This window comes from Condylura cristata, unplaced genomic scaffold (assembly GCF_000260355.1).
Source record: "Condylura cristata isolate star-nosed mole 26May11 unplaced genomic scaffold, ConCri1.0 scaffold00023, whole genome shotgun sequence".
In the NCBI taxonomy this organism is placed as follows: Eukaryota; Metazoa; Chordata; class Mammalia; order Eulipotyphla; family Talpidae; genus Condylura; species Condylura cristata.
This window is the reverse complement of record NW_004567124.1, coordinates 5,295,292-5,316,301: the sequence shown is the minus strand read 5'-3', so window position 1 is coordinate 5,316,301 and position 21,010 is coordinate 5,295,292. Positions and strand designations below refer to the sequence as shown.

The following is a 21,010-nucleotide window of genomic DNA, read 5'->3' as shown; positions in this document are numbered from 1 at the left end:
GGGTTAAAGCACAGCACTGAGAATCTAAAGCCACTTCCGCATGAGTTCGATTCCCGCCTGCCCCGGAGGTGACCACATGGCGTGGCAGACCTCTCCTGACCCGCCCGCTGCTCCCCTCAGCAGTGTACTTCGTCGATCTGCCTGTTCTGTTCCCCACTCTGTCTCTGGTGAAGCCTCTCGCCGCCCCTGAGCCTCTGGCCTGTACCCCAGTTCTGTATGCACAAATAAATAAAATCTTTTAAAAAAAAAAAAAAACTATAATACAAATACACCAAATTTATAAATCATATTTTAATGATCTGCTTTTTAATCCACACAATCAAGTTCAGTCTTTTCTAGTCTGTTTTCTCTATGTGACCTAATATTTTTTCTAAAACCTTTCATATTTTAAGAAAAATGTGTTCTACCTTCCACTTTGCAACCTCATCAAATGGCGAACACTGTCACCTCAAAGAAATACTGATGGAATTTCAAAAGCTGACAGTCTTAAAGACCTTTAGAATAGATTAAAAAGGAAGGAGGAAGGGGAAAAAATACCATCAATCAAGGTAACCTCCAGTGTGCCCTGAATGGCACTTCCTGAATGCCCCAGTCACCGACCCCTTCCCTCCCAGAGGGACTCTGCGCAGGCACCTGGCGCATTCCATTCCTCTGCCAGCTTTTCAATGTGTAGAAGGTGGTGCACAACGGGGCCTAGAATGCATTTCCACTGGGGAACCAAAGGGTTCCCACCCCACACTAGGCCAGAAGCAGTCTGCATGCTACGACGGTCCAGTCAACCCGCTGCCCTGAGTCAATGGAGAGCAAAGGTCCTGACTTGTCACAGTGCAGGTTAATGACATGCATTACAAAGTGTCTACAAAAACAGAAATAAGGATTTTCATTTGCTGTATTTTCCATGCTTCCTTTGAAAACTTCCCTTGTGGTGGGATCAGTTCCCCTGGAGCTGACCCACTCAGCCTCAGAGAAGCTACCAACTCTGGAGTCACTCAAGGATTCATTGCTTAATGTTCAACATTCTTTCTCACCTCACCTGCTCCTGGTATTACTATTTCAACAGTGACCTCTGTTGGCTTTCAGAGCAAAGGGGAGGGGAAACAAGCTTCATTCTGAGGGCATAAATCTTGACAACATAGTTGTGACATCTCCAGTAGCTGGAGGGGATTCTAGTGACTCTTCATGGTAATATTAACCACCTACATCCGTATATGACGACCTACTGCTTTTTGCCATGGCCCACAGAGGGAATTCCTTAAGGATCTCTCCCTCTTACACACACACCCCACAACTTGTCTTATTCCTATCAAAACAGGAAACATTTGCATGACAATGCAGTCTAAAATTTCACACTGGCTTCTCAATGCTTTCTAGCAGGAGCTCAAACACTCTATTTTCAATACAATGTTGCAAAACATTTATTTAGCTAAGATTAACAAAGGGCCACTGACTGGGCCTCCCTTTACCCCCTCACTGCAGCACAAACCAAATCCACAACTGACCCTTTCTTCTCAGTAAGCACATCAGAACACAGAACAACAAGCTCCTTAGAAGAAAATCCAGGACACCGAGAACGGGGACACAAACTCCTGATCTGTATTAACCAAGTGTGAATGCAGGAAATGCTATTTAAATGGCTGACAAGGAATGGCTTGGTGGTTTTTTCCTTCTCTAATTTGGGGAAAATCACACAGACCTCTAAGCTTCATTTGACTCCTGTTCCTAGAACAAAAAGTGTATTTGAAAAATTCTCACTCTGTATCATCTTTTATATTCCTTACTCCCTCACAATATATGGAGAAAAACGATTTCTCCTTAATCTCCTTGCTAACAACAAAAAATTAAGCGAACTTTATAAATAAGTCAGGCATCCAACATAATGGAAATTTCAGCAAAATATAACTAGGTGAATAGCATCTCACATAAAGAGTGAGTTAGAATCTGTTAGTCAAATCCTAGTATGAATAAATTAATGTTCTTCATCAGATGAAAGGCCTTCAATTTCATCTCTGTCTCCCCCAATTGCCATCCAGAATGCTTTGGCCACCTGTGGAAAGATGCAAGTAACAACTTTTAGGCAACATCACTAACAACACTGTCCTCAATTGCCAAGTTATAGACAACGTATGTGCCCTCCAACTGAGGGATGAAGAGACCATGGAGTGTATATCAAGTGGAATATTATGCAGCTGTTAAGAAGACAGCTGTTAAGAAAAACAGTGAGTTTGAAACAAAATGAATGAATCTCCAGCTGATGATGGTAAGTGAAAAAAGTCAAAGTGAAAAACAGATATTGGTTTGAATTATCTGTGGAATATGAACATCCAGAAAACATGCATAGACAAAATACAGAAGGAATAAATCTTGGACTTAGTGAAAGAATTTAAAGATAACCAGAGGGAACAGAAGAAAAGGAGGATGGGTTGGGGGAGGGTGGCAGATGAAGTACTGGCACAAACAGTTTGGTGGAGAGTGAGTGAACATGTGCACATATGGAACAACAAGAATGTAACCCCAAAATTAAAAAAAAGGAAATTTAGGCAACAGCTACATTTCAGCTCAGTTCATGTCATCATTTTGAAATAATTAAGATCTAGAGTCTACCCACTTCCTCCCCTAGCCCTCTGGCACTATTTATCAAAATCTTTGAATACCCCGACCCAAGACCTCCATAAAAGTTTATCCTCAAGATACAATCAGAACTGTAAACAAAGGCTATACACAGCTTAAAGTCTTACTAAAGCAAAAAAAAAAAAAAAAAAAGTACATGTCCTAATGTTCAAAAGGGAACTGACTAAATTAAAACATATTCATAGAATGGAATACCATGTATATTCCCTGCCAAAGAAAAAGTGTTACACTGGTATTAATAACAAAAATTTTCCAGCCCAACAGTTAGGAAGACAAACATCTAAAGTCTCAATGAAGGTTTCATGTCACTCAACATATATTTGGAAACACTGCATTGACTGCACCAACTATATTAAATATTCAACCAGCTCTAAGTTAACATCCAATGAAATGCTCATGCACTAAGATTCTATAGAAATAAACAAGGGTGACACATAATTCTAATAGCACCGGGCTTTTTGTAGGTTACTTAATAAATACCCGGCATGTGACTCACCTTTTCTGCATGAACTTTTCTTTGCTCATGAGGAAGTGTCGCCGCTTTGTCTAGAGGGAAAATAACAGCCTAAGAAATTCATTTCATAGTACAGGATATTATGGACTATATGAATATTTTAACACTCAAAGATGAAAGATGGATTTCAAAAATACATGTTTATGGTGTAGATATTACAGCTACAAGAAAGTTTAAGTATTCATATTTTCCAGAAAAGAGTGATGTGAGTATAGTAAGTAGTTATCTTACAGATTCCATGGTAATGAGACACACTGAGAGAAAAAACAGAGGCAAGAGAAGGAGGGAAAGTAAAAAGTAAGAGAACAAAGAGGAAAATCTCCCCCAGCGAATTTTTCCCACAAAGGACAGCACAATTCCCCAGTAGCTAAGTTTCTCAAGACAGCGGAACCCAATGAAGAGTCACAAAATAAAGTCTTACAACACAAAGCAGATGAGCATCAATATGAGAATACACGAGACACAATGGTTCTGATTACCTTTCATTTCTTTTAACTTCGAAAACAGTCTTTCAAAATTCTCCAAATCTCCTCCAGCAGTAGTAAGACTGGCTAATTCTTGAATATCCAGATCTAACATGGGGTCTGAAAAAAACATATGTTCCATTGCTTGTCACACATTACAGATGTGCTAAATATACAGCATCCTCAGGCTATCGTTTTTAGCTTGGACGAAAGTCACCACTGATTGAGCCCCCAGTGTGTATCGGCTTCACAGCTCAGTGCTTCAACTCTGCTTGGCTGCTAGCAGACCTCACCAATGAACAGTAATTTATCTTTAAAATGTTGTAATGAGACAAGGAATATTATTTCATTTTTGAGATGAGGGTATTATAGAACTCTGAGTTGAAATGACTCAGACTTGTTTCCAACTCTTAAAGTCCACTCTCCACGAAGGTACGTTGATTTACTAATAACTGCTTGACATTTATACTGTATTTTATTATACAACATATGTTTTTATATCTACTACTAACAACAATTTGAACAGGTCAGGACAAATACCACTGTCTACAATTTACACCTGAAACAATCCAGGTTTAAAATGGAATTCATCTAAAATTACAGCTATTCAGAGGTAGAGTTGATTTAAATTCCTATCTTACTACAAATGCTTTATTATTTTTATCTCAGTATGTAGCCTCTTTATCTAAGTTTGCCTTTAATCAAAATTTTTATTCATCCTCCACTCTAGGACGTCCACCCCAGAGAGGGTGTCCTCTCTGATCATGCGAGTTCAGTCTCCTTCCCTAAAGCCTGAGTTTACAGGCACTAAAACCTTGTCTCCGCTCTGGGATATTCCACTCTATATTGACATTTCTGCTAGCAACATCGTAACTACTATTACATGAGAGTTTTACTTTGTGTCTGAAGCTCTGAGAGCTTTAATTTACAGGATTCTATTTTTGCAACAATCCAGTAAGGAAGATTTTTTTCCCCCTATGTGACAGAAGGGGAAGCTAAAGCCTACCTGGTTAAATGACACACTCAAGGCACTCTCACTTCACTAGTAGAGCCGTCACTTGGACCCAGATGCCCAAGACTCCAAAAGCCCGTGACCTTAATCATTACATTACAGGGTTTTAAAGCACTAAGTTCCTTGAAGACAAGGATGATTTTTGTTATGACATCCCTCAATACAGGTTTTCTGGTGATCTCTTGTTAGTAGAATAAGGTTATGTGCCTTTGGCAGGAACAACACAGAAGTGATATTTCCTTGGTGTATTATATTGGGTAGGGTGGGGGTTAGTATTAATATGCCTTATTGCTGGTGTTAACCTAAAGTATCATCGGTTTGGTTTCTCTAGTATAAAGTTACTAATTTCCCTTTTGTAACAAGTACCTTGGGAAAACTCCTTTAAGAGTATTCAAATGCCATGCATCTTCTCAAACCTTCTAATCTTAATGTACATCAGTGAATCTTCTCTGCAACAACTATTACTGTGCTGGGAAGCTAACGCTGAGCTTTCTATCCTCTTCAACAGTCCCTCTGTATTTTATTCACTGTAATTCTAAAAGGAGAGCAGGCCCTTTCTTTCCTAGTTGTTTATATTAATATAAACTCATGGGTATTTATTTTATTCTGTAAGAGCCCCATCAATCCTGTATTATTTTCCTGATCAAACTAACCCAGCTTTAGCTACGAAACTCTTTCAGCTTGATTCTTGTGCCTAATTTTTAGTTAAGCCCCTTTTCTTTTTAGCACTTCTTACTTTTTGGCATCATGAGATCCTCCAGGTTCATCCTGAAATTTTCCTGCTCCGTTCCAGAAATCAATCACTTCTCCAAGTAGCCCTAGTTCCTTTTATTGGAGAGCAGTATTCAGAAACCAAGACTTAAGTATTAAGTGTGTCCACCGCTACTGGAGCGTTGGTGCTTCGAGGCCCGCTCAATATTTCAAGAGTCAAAAATATATAATACATATGCGTAATATAGCTTACTTATTTCTCCACCACTCTATATTTTTAAAAGTCGTGTATACACTTATACACTCAATTCCAGTCTAATACCAGAGTTCATCCCAGCCTCCCCCTTTCCTTACTTGTAACTTCTCTGGCAGTGAAAAACCTAGTTATCAACTCTATTTTCTTAACCCCTACAGATATACATGAATAATATCTAATTTCAGAATTTCTAACCTATATCCCTGTGAGAACCAAATTTATTAAGTAGAGTTCAATAATTATGTTTAGTTCTTTTTGTTTTTAGCCTAATGGTATCTGGTCAGTTTTCCCAAGTGACTTAGGTTATTAGCTCTTGCTACCCCCACCCCAAACTTCCTTCTTCAGTGTGGTGAATGGTTTGTTTGCAAGGCAGAAATATTTGCAGGTTAAAAATCAACAAAGAGGATTCAGTTGAGAGAACAAGATTGAATAAACTGGAGAAAAAAGGTTATGCAATTTTTTTTGTATGTTCCTATAAGGAAATTCCTTGAATTTTCTACATGAATCATAATCAAGTAGGTTTTTAAAAATGTATTACTGCAGAGAGAATTTCTGTGGCACCAAGAGAAAGAGAGACAGCAGAAGTTCCCCAACAAAAGAACATCTACAGTTATTGTCAACTAAGCTCCATGGCCTTCTGGCTTTTGGAACAACAGATTAGATTCTGGTTTCAGTTCCAGGACCTTCTTGTTAGATGCCCTTGGGCAAGTTATTAAATTGCTCTGGGCTTTAGTTTCATTTCTGTAAAACAGTTCTCTGCCAAAATTCATCATCAAATGAAAAAAATGGACATAAAAGGTTGTTAAAGGACTTATAAAACTGTATTATTCTTGTCACCATCAATTCTGACTACTGTTAAATACTATGAAAAATTGTGGAATATGGAGATTTAAAGCTGTTCCACCAAATGGTTCTGTCTGTTTTAACTAAGATGATCTGAAGCAAGATCCTGCCAAAAGAATCAGAGAAAACCCAGACTTGTTATGTATTTATTCTCCTTATATCTTGACAGCCATCCACATGGCTCATATTCATTTGGGGCATACTATTTTTCTTCCCTCGCCCATGAATAAAGTCAATTTTCCCGTCTATGATTTAGGTCCCAACGTCTACTTTAAGTAGCACAGAGTTGTCCAGGGGCAGTCAAAGGAGAAACTCACCCACAATACTATCAACCTGAGTGTCTGCTGTATTAGATGCACCACCCTGATGGTCCAGGAGGGATTCAGTCCTATCTGCTGCTGGCAAACAAGGCTGCTGTTGAAGAAAATACACACAAGCAATAATTTAACAGTAGGCTATTTCAGAACTAAATCCAAGAAGGCTGACATTTTACTCCCTGGATGGCTTTAGAAAAGCAGTAACAGGCTAGAGACGAGGACAGATAGAAGAAGGATCAATGCCACATTTAAAAATAAAGGGCTAACAATTCACTAATTCAAGAGTACTCTCCCTCATAAAAATTTTGATAGAGTTGTAATTTTTCTATTAAAAATAGTGTGTGTATGATTTAAGATCCATGTTTAATTAAAATGTGAAAATGATTAGAATGGTATAACAGTTCAGAGAAAAAAAGCTGCCTGGCTTTTTCAGTGTGGCTCTGTACGATTTGCTTGGCTCTGGCATGGTGACCAAGGTTGTTAACTTGGACCCAAGTCCCTGAGGATGGAAGGCTGATGTGAACCCACTGAGTTCATTTTTTGTACCTCAGATTTATACAGGGCATTGTACACCAGAAGTACTGAAAAGAGCCATCAACTTTAATACATATTTAATAATCTGGAGGCAACTTTAAGCCTCAAGGAAATTCTAGCACATTTTAGAAGTACTCTAGCCAAAAAAAAACAAAACAAAACACAACCTTGGAGTAGATCAAATACCAAAGCATCCTAAAAGGGCTTACTACTTTAATGCTAAACTAGCCTTTTCTCAATGGGTACGAGGCACAAAATGGCTGTTGCATTTTATTTTCTCCCACATTCTATTGATTTGCCACTAGTTTACAGGACTGTGCAACTCTGAGAATACGCTTCCCACTTCCATGTAGACATGACTCACTCACCTTCCCAGTCTTCAGTGCCACAACCCTGTCACCTAACCTCCCTCCTCCCAAACTCTTTGGTATAGTTTATTTTTTATAAAGCCCAAAAATTATTCCTGTTGCTTTTCTCGTTTAATTATTTATATTCCACAAATGAATGAAACCATCTAGCAATTATCCTTCACTTTCTGACTTATTTCATTTAACATAATCAGCTCAAGATCCATTCATTTTGTTCCAAGAGGCATTGTCTCATCTTTTAAATAGCTAAATAGTATTCTGTTGAATATATATTCCATAATTTTTCACCATTTATCAGTGGGTATTTTAGATTGGTTCCATGACTTCACTACTGTGAATAATGTTGCTGTGGCCATAGGAGTATACAATTTTTTTTTATTAGTGTTTTCACGTTCTTTAGACAAATACCTAGAAGTGACAGTGTTGGATCATATCAATGCACAAAAGGTTGTTGAATTTCTACATGCAATGAATTGTCTGGAACTAAACCTAACAAAAAAGATGAAGGAACTATACACTGAAAACTATAAACACTGTCAAAGGATATAAAAGAGGATACCAAAAAAAAAAAAGGAAAGATAGTCTATGTCCATAAATTGAAAGACTAAACATTGTTAGGATGGCTATATTACTTGAAGCAATTTACAGATTCAGTGTAACACCTATCAAAATCCTGACAACATTCTCCAAGGAAACAGAACCATTTTAAAATTTCTATGGAAACACAAAAGGCCCTGGATAGCCAAAGCAATCCTGAGGGAAGAGAGGAAAAATGGAGGTATCACATTTGCTTTACTACACAGGGATAGTAATTAAAACATTATGGTATTGGAACAAAAAGAAAACAGACTGAAGAACCCAGAAGTAAAACTACCCAAACACTGCCAGTTAATTCTTGAACAAAAAGAGCCACAATAATAGAATAAGAAAAGCCTCTAATAAATGGCGTTGAAGAACTTGTTTCATGTTAAAAAAAAAAAAAAATCATTACTGACTTAAGACATAAACTCTAAAGCAATGTGGATTAAAGACTTAGTTAGCTACAACGCCTGAAACTATAAAATACTGTGAAGATATCATAGAAGATACTCCTGGACATCTGCAGATATAACTCCAATGGCAAGGGAAATGAAAACCAACACGTAGAACTACATCAAACTATAAGGCTTTTGTATTGCAAAATAAACCATCACGAAAAAACAAAAAAGCAACCTATGGATTGGAAGAAGATATTGCATACTATACATCCTATGAGGAGTTAATTTCCGAAACACATAAAGAATTCAATAACAACAACAACAAACCTCAATCTAAAAAGACCAAAGACTTTAATAGACATTTCTCAAGATATGCAGATTGCCTATAGGCACACAGGGGAAAAAAAAAAAAGCTAACTATCACACTATCACTTATAAAAAGAGAAATGCCAATTAAAATACAGTGAGGTAGCCCCTCACCTCTGTGAGAATGGCCTAAATCAAAAAGACTGGAAGATTGTTGGCAATAATGTGGAGAAAAAAGAACATTTCTTTTTTGGTGGGTATGCAATTTGGTGCAACCTCTATGGAGGTTCCTTTAAAAAAATAAATAGAAATACTGTATGATTCAGCAATATCACCGCTAGAAAGAAAAAAATATTCCCAAAGAATATGAAAACACTAATATGAAAATATTTATGTATTCTCAGGGTCATAGCAACATCATTCACAATCAAGTCCTGGACCGAATATGAAATACCCACTGATAACTGAACAAAGAAATTATGGAATACTCAGTGGAATATTACACAGCTATTTAAAAAGATGTGTTTGGGAACTTTCCCTCCTTTTCAATTTTTCAAGCATTTGATGATAGGTATTGGATAATCTTAAAAGTTTGGGTAGAATTCACTAGTTAAGCCATCTGGCTCTGGGCTTTTGTTTTTGGGGCATTTTTTATTACACTTGTGATATTTGTGTATGTGTTTGGTCTACTTAAGCTATTTCATCCTATATGATTCTAATTAAGTTTGTCCAGTTCTTCTAAATTGTCCAGTTTGTACACTTATAGATCTTCACAGTACTCTTAGATTCCTTTGTATTTCTGTGGCATCTGTTTTAATTTTTACCTCTACTCCAGTTAAGTCCATCTGATCCATGGGTTCATTTAAGGACATCATTTCTTTATTTAATTTTTGATGATCCACCCACTCGTGTAAAGAATGTGTTGAGCTTTCCTACCATTATTGTGTTGCTGTCAATGTGTTACTTTAGTTCTGTTAACAGCTGTTCTATATGTGGTAAAAGTGTTTTGGGTATACAAATACTTATGGCAGTTATATTTTCTTGATGAATTGTCCCCTTCAACATTATATAGTGCTCTCCTTCGTCCCTAATTACTTCTTGGGGGGCTGGGGGAGGCTGAAGTCTCATTTATAAGGCATCAGGATAGTAGTTTGTTTTTACTGTTACTGGCTTAAAATATTCTTTCGCATTATGTCTGTAATTGTCTTTAGATCTGAAGTAATATCTGCAATTACTGGGTCATCCTGAGTCATAATTGATGAATTCAGACAATTCACATTTAAGGTGATTAGTGATACACAAAGTTTATTGCTGCCATTTTTTCTTTTACTTGTTTCACCTTTCTATGTTTTTTTTTTTTTGTCCTTTAGTTTCAATTTGCCTTTTCATTTGGATGGCTTCTCATGGCTCTTCTTTCAGTTTACTCATTTATTCTTCTAAGTGTCTCTATTCCAGGTTTTTGTTGTGGTTACCATGAGTATTGCTTCAAATGTTCTATATCTTAAAGTCTCTTACGCTGTTATCAACCTGCAGTCATTTGAATACACATTTGAAAATTTTGTGGTTCTTTTAGCTTCCAGGACATGATTGTTTAGTTCTTTCCTCAGGTTGAGGAAGTTCTGCACTATCATGTCTTTGAACAGTATCCCTGTTCCCTTCTCTCTCTCTGCAGTCTGATATTTTTTGTAGAGATTCTTCATTTTTTCTAAATCTTTCACTTGGATCATTAGAACATTTGTATCTTCAATTGACAAATTTCTCTCTTCTGTGAGCTTCATTATTTAATAGGTTCTCTATGTTGGTCCTCATTTCATTCAGCATCTTATTTTGTGTATGTATTTTTAAAATATCTTCAGTCTCTTCAATGAAGCACTCTGTTCCTAGATCTCTTTTCTAATATCCTACATCTGCCTTCCTATGTGATTCAACTGCTAGGACTCATTTTTGAGTTTTAAACATTGTTATTCTAACATCTTTTATCAGGTCCTATAATTCTGTGACCTTTATATTGATCTCGTTCCACCCTTCTCTTTTAGCTTTTTTATCTTGTGTTCAGGTGCCCTGGTCTCCCAGATATATGTGTTGCCTTATTGCTCTTTACCAATTGGGGCACTGTGGCTGTAATTTTATGTTGGCAGCAAGTGAGAGAGAGGGAATGCTGGAATCCAAAGTTGGTATTAATTTTGATGGAGAGTGAGGGTTATTCCAGGCAGAGAAATTTATACTGCTGCTTATTCCCTTGCTTTGCAAAGCATAATCCTATACAATGCTTCATAAAGGCCACATCCCAAATCCCAAGGTCCTGCCTCTAAGCCACTCCTTTCTGTTTGCAGTGTACAGCCAGTCTCTCAGACCCCTTAACAAGGAGATGGGAGGGGTCCTGCTGCCCTCACTGCAGGGGAATCAACAGTCCCAGGACCCATGCACAAGCTAGTCTGTACTCCCCATCCCTAAAATAAAATTCCCTGCTCATGGTCCATTCACCAGTTCAGCCTGTACCAGGCTCCCTGCTTGGGTCATGCCTCCCTTAAGGTCTCCTTCCCAAAAGGGAGTCACCACCTTAGAGGTATATATTTGTAGTTCAGGTCCCTGTTGCTGGCAAGTAACTGGTGATCTTTCCTGAGCACCAAATTTAGTTTTTCTATAGTTGCATTTAGGGGAGAGGTTTAGCAGACCCTCCATTATTGTGGGTAGAGTGAAGAGGATTGGTTTTGATTTTCCTTTTATCTACTTTTAATATATACTGCTGCCTCTTAAAAGGGAAAAATGACAAATGGTGTATAAAAGAGAAATTAAAGCCAAACCCAAGAAAACTGTTACCTCTGAGTGACAGTTCTCTGCTGATCCAATGCTATGGTTTGCTCCAGTCAATGAGCTGAGAAGGTTAAAGCCTTGGTTCCTATCTGGGAAAAGAAAAATACAAACCACTGAATTTTTTCATTTACATTTTAAATTGTTGAAATGATTATGATAAAAATAATGGCTATTTCCTCATTACAGTAAGTCTTAACCATAAGAAACAGTTAATACTCAATTACCATTCTGCCTCAATTCTTAATTCTTAAAAAAATCATAAAATGACAAGGCTATCACAACAAATGAAAGGGCAACTCAGCAGTTTTGTTTGCATAAATTAGCAACACTGATGTTTTGTTTGTCACTATGAGCTAATATTATGTCTTAATCAAAAACATTCTGAAAACTCAACATTACAACTTTATTATTGGGTGAAAAGGATCATACATGCATTTACTGATATAAATGGGTCATTTGCAGTTAAGGGTCCCAATATTCTTGATATTTCTATTCACAGTAAAGGACAAACCTGAAATAGAACATCTAGATTTAATGAACATATAAATAAACACTACCCATGATCTATCATGTCCCCTAAGTCACTAGGCACTTAGTATGATCACCCCGGTATTCAGGAACCTGAATTCAGGAGGCTGAAACTCTAGGACTTGAAAGGTCAAGTAATCTGAACTTTCAGCAAGTACTTCAGAACAGTCTTAGGACCAGGGAAATCAGACCCAAAAAGTCTATTTTAAATGCCTCATCCTTTGCAGCCATGATGGGGATCTGGGATGGAAAAGAGAAATCAGACCTATATACTTTAAACTTTGTATACCTTTTCATTTCTAATCCCTGCTCATGTGTTTATCTAGTAAAAGATTTTTTTTAATGATTTTATGCTATATGTATTTAACCTAATTAAAAATTTGGTAAAACTAGATCAAATGAAAACTAAAAGTTGATAAAACTATGAAAAGTTGATAAAACTATGAAAAAAATCAGAATAGTGGAAGAGAAGTGGGTAATAATCAGAAAGCCTGGATTTTATTCCTGACTCTGGTTACCAATGATCTTGGAAAATTAATCTACTTTTTTCTGTGTTTCAATTTTCTGATCGATAAAATAAGGGTGTTGTGGTGGGGACATTGTTGTATATGGATTTTCAAACTCTTTCTGTTCTAGAAGTTTGTGATTTCATGAAGTAATGAGGTACTCTTTGGCATCTTGATAGTAACTGGATTAGCTGGGCTGAAGTAATTTTAAAAATCACTTAATAGAAAAATAAGAACCTTAAATTTCAGAATCCTTCTAATATTTATAGATGACTACAGATTTATGATGAGGTTTCAACCTAATCACATAAATTGGAAAGACTTCTGGCCCAGTTTTAGAACTGGAGAATTTGATCAACTACTAAGCAAGTTCATTTACTATTGTTTTTATGTTCAGAAGTTATAAACAAATTTAGACAAATATTTTTTGTTTATCTAAGGCAGATGCACATGTAGGTTGCTCGAAAAGCTTAGATGATTATTTTACACATCCATGATTTTAAAGAAACTAAGGTGTACCCAGTTCAATGTTCAGCAAAATTTTGCCCATGTTCTCCCACTATTCTCTTCACAGAAAAGGATTAATCTTTTCACGTTTGCCAGATTTTTCTTCACAGGATTTAGGACATGGAAATGTCATTCCCATTAGAGAATGTATTCCTTTAGTAGGTAATTGTTGAACCTGGCTTTAGTATCTCTGGTTCTATTGATGCCACAAAATACCAGACTAGGAACAAATAAATTAATCAAGCCACAAAGATTCTTCCACAAAGAAATCAACTGATTCTTCTGGAACTTCAGAGCTGCAGAAAAGAGAAGTTAAGTGATACAAAATAAGTTATTATGTTAGGCTAAGTATATCAAACTCTGGTCCTCAAAACATTTAGTTCAGTTTTAGTACACTAATCAGGGAATAGATAAAAATGATAGTAACATGGAAAAAAAAAAAAAAAACCTACTGGTGCCAGTTGGCAGCATAGTATTCCAGAACCTAGCAAGTGTTTGAAATAAAACTATAGGCTATGGAATAATGATGTAACAGAAAACTATCACCTCGGGGAATAGATAAGCTTTTATGTATTTACACATCTGTAATACGTCACAAAAAAAGTTGAAATATGATGAAAATATTTGGATACTTCTTTTCAATCTAAAGCAATATGCTATATAGAAACATGAAATGCATGTGACACATAATAATTCTGACTTACAGAATTATACAGGGAAAACAATATTTTTTTTTCCTTCTAGTTTTTCTGCTCTTCTACTTTTGGTAGCAACATGATAAGCATATGAATCTGAAGACAGATGGATCTGAATGTTACTTCTACTATTTACTGTGTGATTTTATACAGGTTATTGCCTCTCTTTACCAGTTTCCTCACTTACCCAGTGGGTTAACAAGTCTTATCTTGCAGAGCTAATGTAAAGGTTAATACTAAAAGCTAACATTTAAGCATAAACTGGGTGCCAAATATGTGCCAGGTAACATTCTAAGCCCCGAACACACAATGCTTCTTTAATCCTCACAGTAGCCAAAGTATGTCTCCTACACATATACAGAAATCAACATATAGCTCATCTTCTTTTACAAAGAATTTATTTTACTATTCTCTTTTACACAGTGAACTAAAATGCAAAGAGATTAATAAGTAACTTGTCCAAAGTCACATAACTGGAACCAGAATGCTCTACATCTAAATTCCATACTTTCTCCGTTAAGCCCAGAGGTAACATGTAGAGTTGACACAGTCAATGCTTAATATAAAATACCAGCTAAGACACAAACTTGGGTGAAATGCAAAAAGATGTCTATTACTCACATATATATCCATTTTGTCACTAATCCTTCTTAACAACCCTGGTTTAGGCTGGTTAAATGACACTAAACAGCTCAGGGCTGAATCATTAATCACATGCCACTATTAATTGATCCCAGTCCCTTAATACTGAGGGCACTGATCACCAAAACTAGTAGCAGAAAGGCAGCTAGGCCCACTGTTCTTCAATATCCCTCAAGCACATGTAAACAAGAGTTTCTCAATCTCAGTGCTATGGCCATATGAGGGTAGATAAATCTGCAGTGTATGGGAAAGGCCAGGGGCAATGGAGAGTGGGTGTCCAGGAGACTGTCCTCTGCACTCCTCAATTTACCTAGCCTTGAACTACCTCTCCAGCACTACCAAATATCCTCAGGGAAACAAAATCTGCACTGTCAATGGCCAAGGGACCTCACAGCCTCCTGTGAGATGCCACTACTGCCTGCCCAGACTGGTGAGACTCCACACCCATGCTGCAGGTGACAGAGTGGTCCTGGGCCCCATGACATCCCACAAAACTTCACCACAACCACCCAGAGTGGAGAGACCTGGATCAGTGAGAAGGGAGGAGGCATACCCAGAGGAAATCCCACCTATAGCAGCTAAATCAAACAATGCCTAAGTAGTACTAAAGCAAATAATGGGGTCAAGGAAAAACTGAACGAACACCCACAAGAATTCTCAAAGAAATAGTACAGCAAAGGAAAAAAATCTCCAAAACTACTAAAGACACAAAAGATATGTTCTTCCTATTAGATACAAAGCATAAAATTGCAATGATAAAGAAATTCAAAGAAATGGAAAAAAACTCAAAACAAATTAATATCTTTGGAAATAAAATTAATGAACTTAAGGTAGGAAATGAAACTAAATAAGCTGACAATGGGGCTTCAGGATATTAAAAAAAAATACAGGAGATGAAAAATTCAGGAGAAAGCTATGGAGGTAGAATAGATAAATGGAAGAGCTAGTCAGATTTGCACGTGAAGATGCAAATACACAAAGAACCCGGGCAGAAAAAAAGCTAGTAAAAAAAAAAAAAAGAAGAAACCTGAAAAGATCTGCAAAGAAATAACTCATACAAGACAAGTGACTCAGGCCCTCCCTGGTGGCTCAGCGGTTAAAGCACAGCACTAAGAAGCTAAAGCCACTTCCGCATGAGTTGGATCCCCACCCGCCCTGGAGGTGATCCACATGGCACGGCAGACCTCTCCTCAGGTGCTGCTCCCCTCAGCAGTGCTGCTCCCCTCAGCAGTGCTTCGGCAATCTGCCTATTCTGCTCCCCACTCTGTCTCTGGTGAACCCTCTCACCGCCCCTGCACCTCTGGCCTGTGCCCCATTTCCATGTGAATACATTTTTTTTTTAAGTGACTGAAAAAATGAGCAGAACTAAAGAGCTCCAGAAACAGACTGCAACAAGACACATGAAAATTGTCCATTACTTATCAGTAAGGAAATGCAAATCAAAGCTAGTATGAAATACAACCTCCCGACTGGGAGAATAACACAGACCTAAAAGGTCAGAAACAACAAGCACAACCAAGGATGCAGAGAAAAGGGAAGGTAAATAGAGATTGGCCAGCCTTATGGAAAGTGGTAAGACAGTGTCTGAAAACATCATGGACCCACTAATTCCACAAGGCATCTAGCTTATGAGCCACTAATTCCACAAGGCATCTAGCTAAAAAATTAAAAAGGACTAATTTGAAAGGAAACTTGCACTCCCATGTATACTGCAGTGCTATTACTATGGCTAAATTATGGAATCTACCTAAATGCCCCCAAACAGGTAAGTGGCTCAAGAAGATGTGGCATCTATAAAGATAAGCTCTGAACTCTCCCTGGTGGTGCAACAGGTTAATGCACTGCACAGTGAGTCTCTCCGAAGCCATTGCAACACAAGTTCGTTCCCCTGCCAGGGAGCTACCCAAAGGTACGGCAGGCCTCTCCTGACCCGTCCGCTGCTCCCTTCAGCAGTGTTTCAGTAGATCTGCCTGTTCTGTTCCCTACTCTGTCTCTAGTGAATCCTCTCACCCACCACACCTCTAGCCTATACCCCAATTCTGTGAGCATAAATAAATACATCTTTAAAAAAAAAAAAAAAAAGATAAACTCATCCCATATGGCAAATTGGATTGAGCCAGAAAAGATAACGCTAAATGAAATAAGAGAAAGAGAAATACTGGAGGGTATCACTCATATGATGAATATAAAGTAAGAGTCATAAAAGGACAAGCTTAAAACTGATCCTTGAAAGCTGACTGCAGAGCTGAAGCTTCCAGAGTGGGAAGGAGGAATGGGAACCAAGATAGAAGGAAGCACAAGGGACTATGGTGGTGGAATAGGGGTGTTTGGGTGGTGAGGGCACCAGGACAGCCATACCTGGTATTACCTGGTATTGCAATTCCAGGTATTACCTCGGTTAAAAATAAATTTAAATAGGGCCCTCCCTGGTGGCGCAGCAGGTTAAAGCACAGCACTGAGAATCTAAAGCCACTTCCACATGAGTTCGATCCCCGCCTGCCCCGGAGGTGACCACATGGCGTGGCAGACCTCTCCTGACCCGCCCGCTGCTCCCCTCAGCAGTGTACTTCGTCGATCTGCCTGTTCTGCTCCCCACTCTGTCTCTGGTGAAGCCTCTCACCCTCCGCATCTCTGGCCTGTACCCCAGCTCTATATGAATAAATACATCTTTAAAAATAAAATAAAATAAATTTAAATAAATGAAAAATACAGCCGGTGATATAGAGTTAATAACTAGAAACAGGAACATTTCTCAAATTTTAAGTCATTTCTTGAAAAGACTTTCAATGAAGAGAATAAAAATACTTACAAGGTTCAACCTTTATCTCCTATGAGAATGAGAAACATCCTCCTGGGAAACTTGTCTAGATAACTTTAGCTGAAAATCTTTAGCTCCCTCAGTGACATTTCCCTTTGTTGTCCTTATTGTCCAATTCTCCCTTTAAAGGAACATGCTAGAATTAATAACTACGTAGCCTGCCATCCTCAACTATATTTTAAACTCCCTGCAGATGTAGACCAGCACTGAAGGACCCCAGCCTTCCACAGCTCCTACTACCGCGTGTACCGCGGCTGAAATAGCCGCCGACAGCCTATTACAGCCTATTACAGAGAGAAGCTGCAAGCATTAAGCAGATGTTACTGAAAATTTATATATGCTGTCACAATATTAGGAATTTTCATGACCAAACCCTCCAAGTGCCGTAGATCAACTGTTACATATCTGTGTTCATATTTCAGCTTTTATTCCCTTAAAGCAACAATTATTTGCTATCATCTGAAGAAGTTCAACATTTCCCATATTTTAAGTTTTCTTACTCATATTCTCACCTCACAAAATACTTTACCCATGTGATAAAAATTTGTCAAAATTATAACTACTTCAATTTACATAGGTGTGCCTATTTTGAAATCAATCATACTATTTGCATGAAAAACTATTCAAACAAGTACTCCATCAGTAATTGTGCAGTAATATTACAGAAATAAACTACCACTTTTAGATCATATTCCACTTCTGACAAGTTGAAATGTTTTGAAATCACAGAAGAATTATAAAAACGGATTAGCTTTTACCAAACTACCACTTGAAAAGGGCAAAAGTTTTAAGTAGCATTATTAAAAGTGCTTATAGAGAGAAAGACATAGCATCACGTCTGGCTACATGACTGGCTTTGCATCAGGAGTCTGTGCTCTATCTATGACACCTGAGACACTTACTCACAAGTGAACAGCTTCTGCAAATACTTGCATACCTATTGCACACTGACCATAAAATGTTTTCTTTTTCCTGAATGCAAACAATATTTTTACTGTGGCAAACAGGTACAAAAGAAAATGAAATCACTGAACAAAGATGCCAATGAATACTTTGGTATATATCCTCCTAGTCTTTTCTTTCAATGACTTTACATGTAAATTCTTAATAAGCTGAACAAAATATCAGAATGAGAACCATCTTCTAAAGTTGGAGCAGAAAGTTTATACTAACTCCAATAATGGTGTTGTTTCAGAGCCTGAAGTCCTCCCTTCAGAGCCTGAAGCATATTCCTGAAAATCCTCAAAGGAACGTTTAGATCAAGTAAAAATCATTCAGAACCAAGTGTTAGGAATAATGACAGCAATGACACAGTAACATGAAAAAAAGTTGACTTCATAAATGACTCTAAAAATAACCCCAAAGACTACCAAAAATGTTTTTGCAAGGTGGTCACAGAAGGTGGTCTTCAATGCCTCCAAAGTGAGTAATTCAGAGACTGCCCATCATTCATTTGCTTATGGATAATCCAGGGGTGACTTTTTAAAAAAATGTCTTATGATTTTATTTATACACTTACTCTGATTTTGCACAACTCCCACTTCCCTCTTCTCTCTTTTTTTTTCTTAAAGATTTATTTATTTGTGCATACAGAACTGGGATACAGGCCAGAGACTCAGGGGCAGCGAGAGGCTTCACTAGAGACAGAGTGGGGAGCAGAACAGGCAGATCGACGAAGTACACTGCTGAGGGGAGCAGCGGGCGGGTCAGGAGAGGTCTGCCACGCCATGTGGTCACCTCCAGGGAAGGCGGGAATCGAACTCATGCGGAAGTGGCCTTTTAGCCTCTTAGTGCAGTGCTTTAACCCGCTGCGCCACCAGGGAGGGCCCATTTCCCTCTTCTCTTAACAAAATCTCTTCTATCAAATTAAACCTTCTACAAACATTATACACAATGCCTCCCCTTTTTACTTTTGACCACAACAGTCACAGTTAGGTAAGTGTCAGATGATTCAAATCACTTCTTTCAGTTACTCAATACTGGAAGTGCTGGGATAAAAAGCAACTTACTGCCATGACGCAATGAATTGAGTTCCACAAACTCCAATGTTATAACTCTACTGAAGGTAGAGATTGAAATTAGGAAACTTGGGGTCCAGAGACAAGTCTTTTCCCCAAGAATAGGCAGAGACAGATCCACAAGAACCCTTTTCATTAATAGTTCCTTCCTGTGACTAATTTGATATTGGCTGCAACTTTTTATTTTGCAACTTTTTATTTTGTCATCCATTTTTTATTCTCTCTAATTTTACACTACAGGCTGAAACAATTTACTTTCTCAGGAGTGGCCTTCTCAGTTAACAGGTAGCTTCACTTGTTAACACAGACCTTCTGTTTTTAGTAGTTATTTCTCGCCACTTCTCTATATAACAGTTTAAATGATTCCTTAAACTGGAATCTGGAATTTCTGCTATAAACATAACATTTACTTACTATCAAGTAAATTCAGAGGCACAAAACATTAGCAGATCAACTTCATTCATAATGAAAAAACTAGCATATGAAAGAACTCTCATTTCTACTATGAAAATTCCATTTACTCCTTACCTACCTGCAACACTGAGTTTAGACACTAACTATAATAAACTAAAAAGTAAACTCTCTGGATCTCGGGAATAAAGCCAAAAATCTATCATTTGTTTTGTCCTGTCTTACCACCTTCACCAACTAGAAACATCACAGAATTGTCACTCCTTGCCCTTCACTCATTGTTGGTATTTGTGAACACCCAAAAACCACAAGAGTAAACATTTTTAAACCATCAGGGCACTCAGCGGAGCCTTGAACTAAATTAAGACTGACAGTTCAAGCAAGCATACCACCTTCCTATGTGAAATGATAAGGGACAACCTCATATAAAAAGCAAAGCATGATCACCACGCTTCTACTAACCATCATTTTCCCCTTAACCTTAAAATCAAGTCTTAATTACCAAGACTCCCTTAGGTTCTTGGTAGATGCATGATGCCTAGGTCATCTAATGACAGCAAAGTACATTGCAACTTGGCTTTTTGATATACTAGACAAATGGAAAAAGAAGGTAATCTCATGGAAGAACAAAAAATTGTGTGGGGTTTAGCGATCAACCATTAAAATTTGTTACATTTGGTATAAAGCACTGACCCACAGTCTCTCCTCTCATGATGGTGAGAGAGACATTATCAATTTCTGAGAGACCGAGTGGTAGGCGCCAGTCATAAACCTGACTAAGGCTGAGGGGAACAAGTAGGCAACTTAGATTTTATCCACATCCCTTTTCTTGCATCACTTTCAAGTTTACATACAGGGAGCAAACTGATGTGGATAGATGCAAAAAGCACAGCACAATTATAAAGACAGTCCTAACCACTCATATCCTGGGCCATCTGGGTCACATTTAATGCCTATAAGCTTGACCTTTACAATGAATACAGCGACATTCATTGGGGGATTTCCTCTAAGGCAGAACTTTGAATATACACCAGATCCTTCAACTCAATGCTTCTCAGCTATTCATCACAGCACCTCCTGCAAAACTTTCCACTTTGCTCCCTATTCATAACCAATACTGTTGATAGTACGTGTGTGGGTT

General features: G+C 37.8%; 1 protein-coding gene across 1 annotated transcript in view; it reads right to left on the bottom strand.

The window, feature by feature from the left end:
- Positions 1-279: 279 nt before the first annotated feature.
- Positions 280-21,010, bottom strand: part of AAGAB (alpha- and gamma-adaptin binding protein) — a 48,288-nt gene continuing 27,557 nt past the window's right edge. Inside the window, exons 6-10 of the mRNA XM_004687644.2 lie at positions 11,751-11,833; positions 6,746-6,842; positions 3,622-3,726; positions 3,125-3,174; positions 280-2,044 (exon numbers count right to left, since the gene is read on the bottom strand). Of these exons, the coding sequence (XP_004687701.1) occupies positions 1,967-2,044; positions 3,125-3,174; positions 3,622-3,726; positions 6,746-6,842; positions 11,751-11,833 (413 nt within the window). The 3' untranslated portion in view covers positions 280-1,966. The remainder of the gene's footprint in view (positions 2,045-3,124; positions 3,175-3,621; positions 3,727-6,745; positions 6,843-11,750; positions 11,834-21,010) is intronic.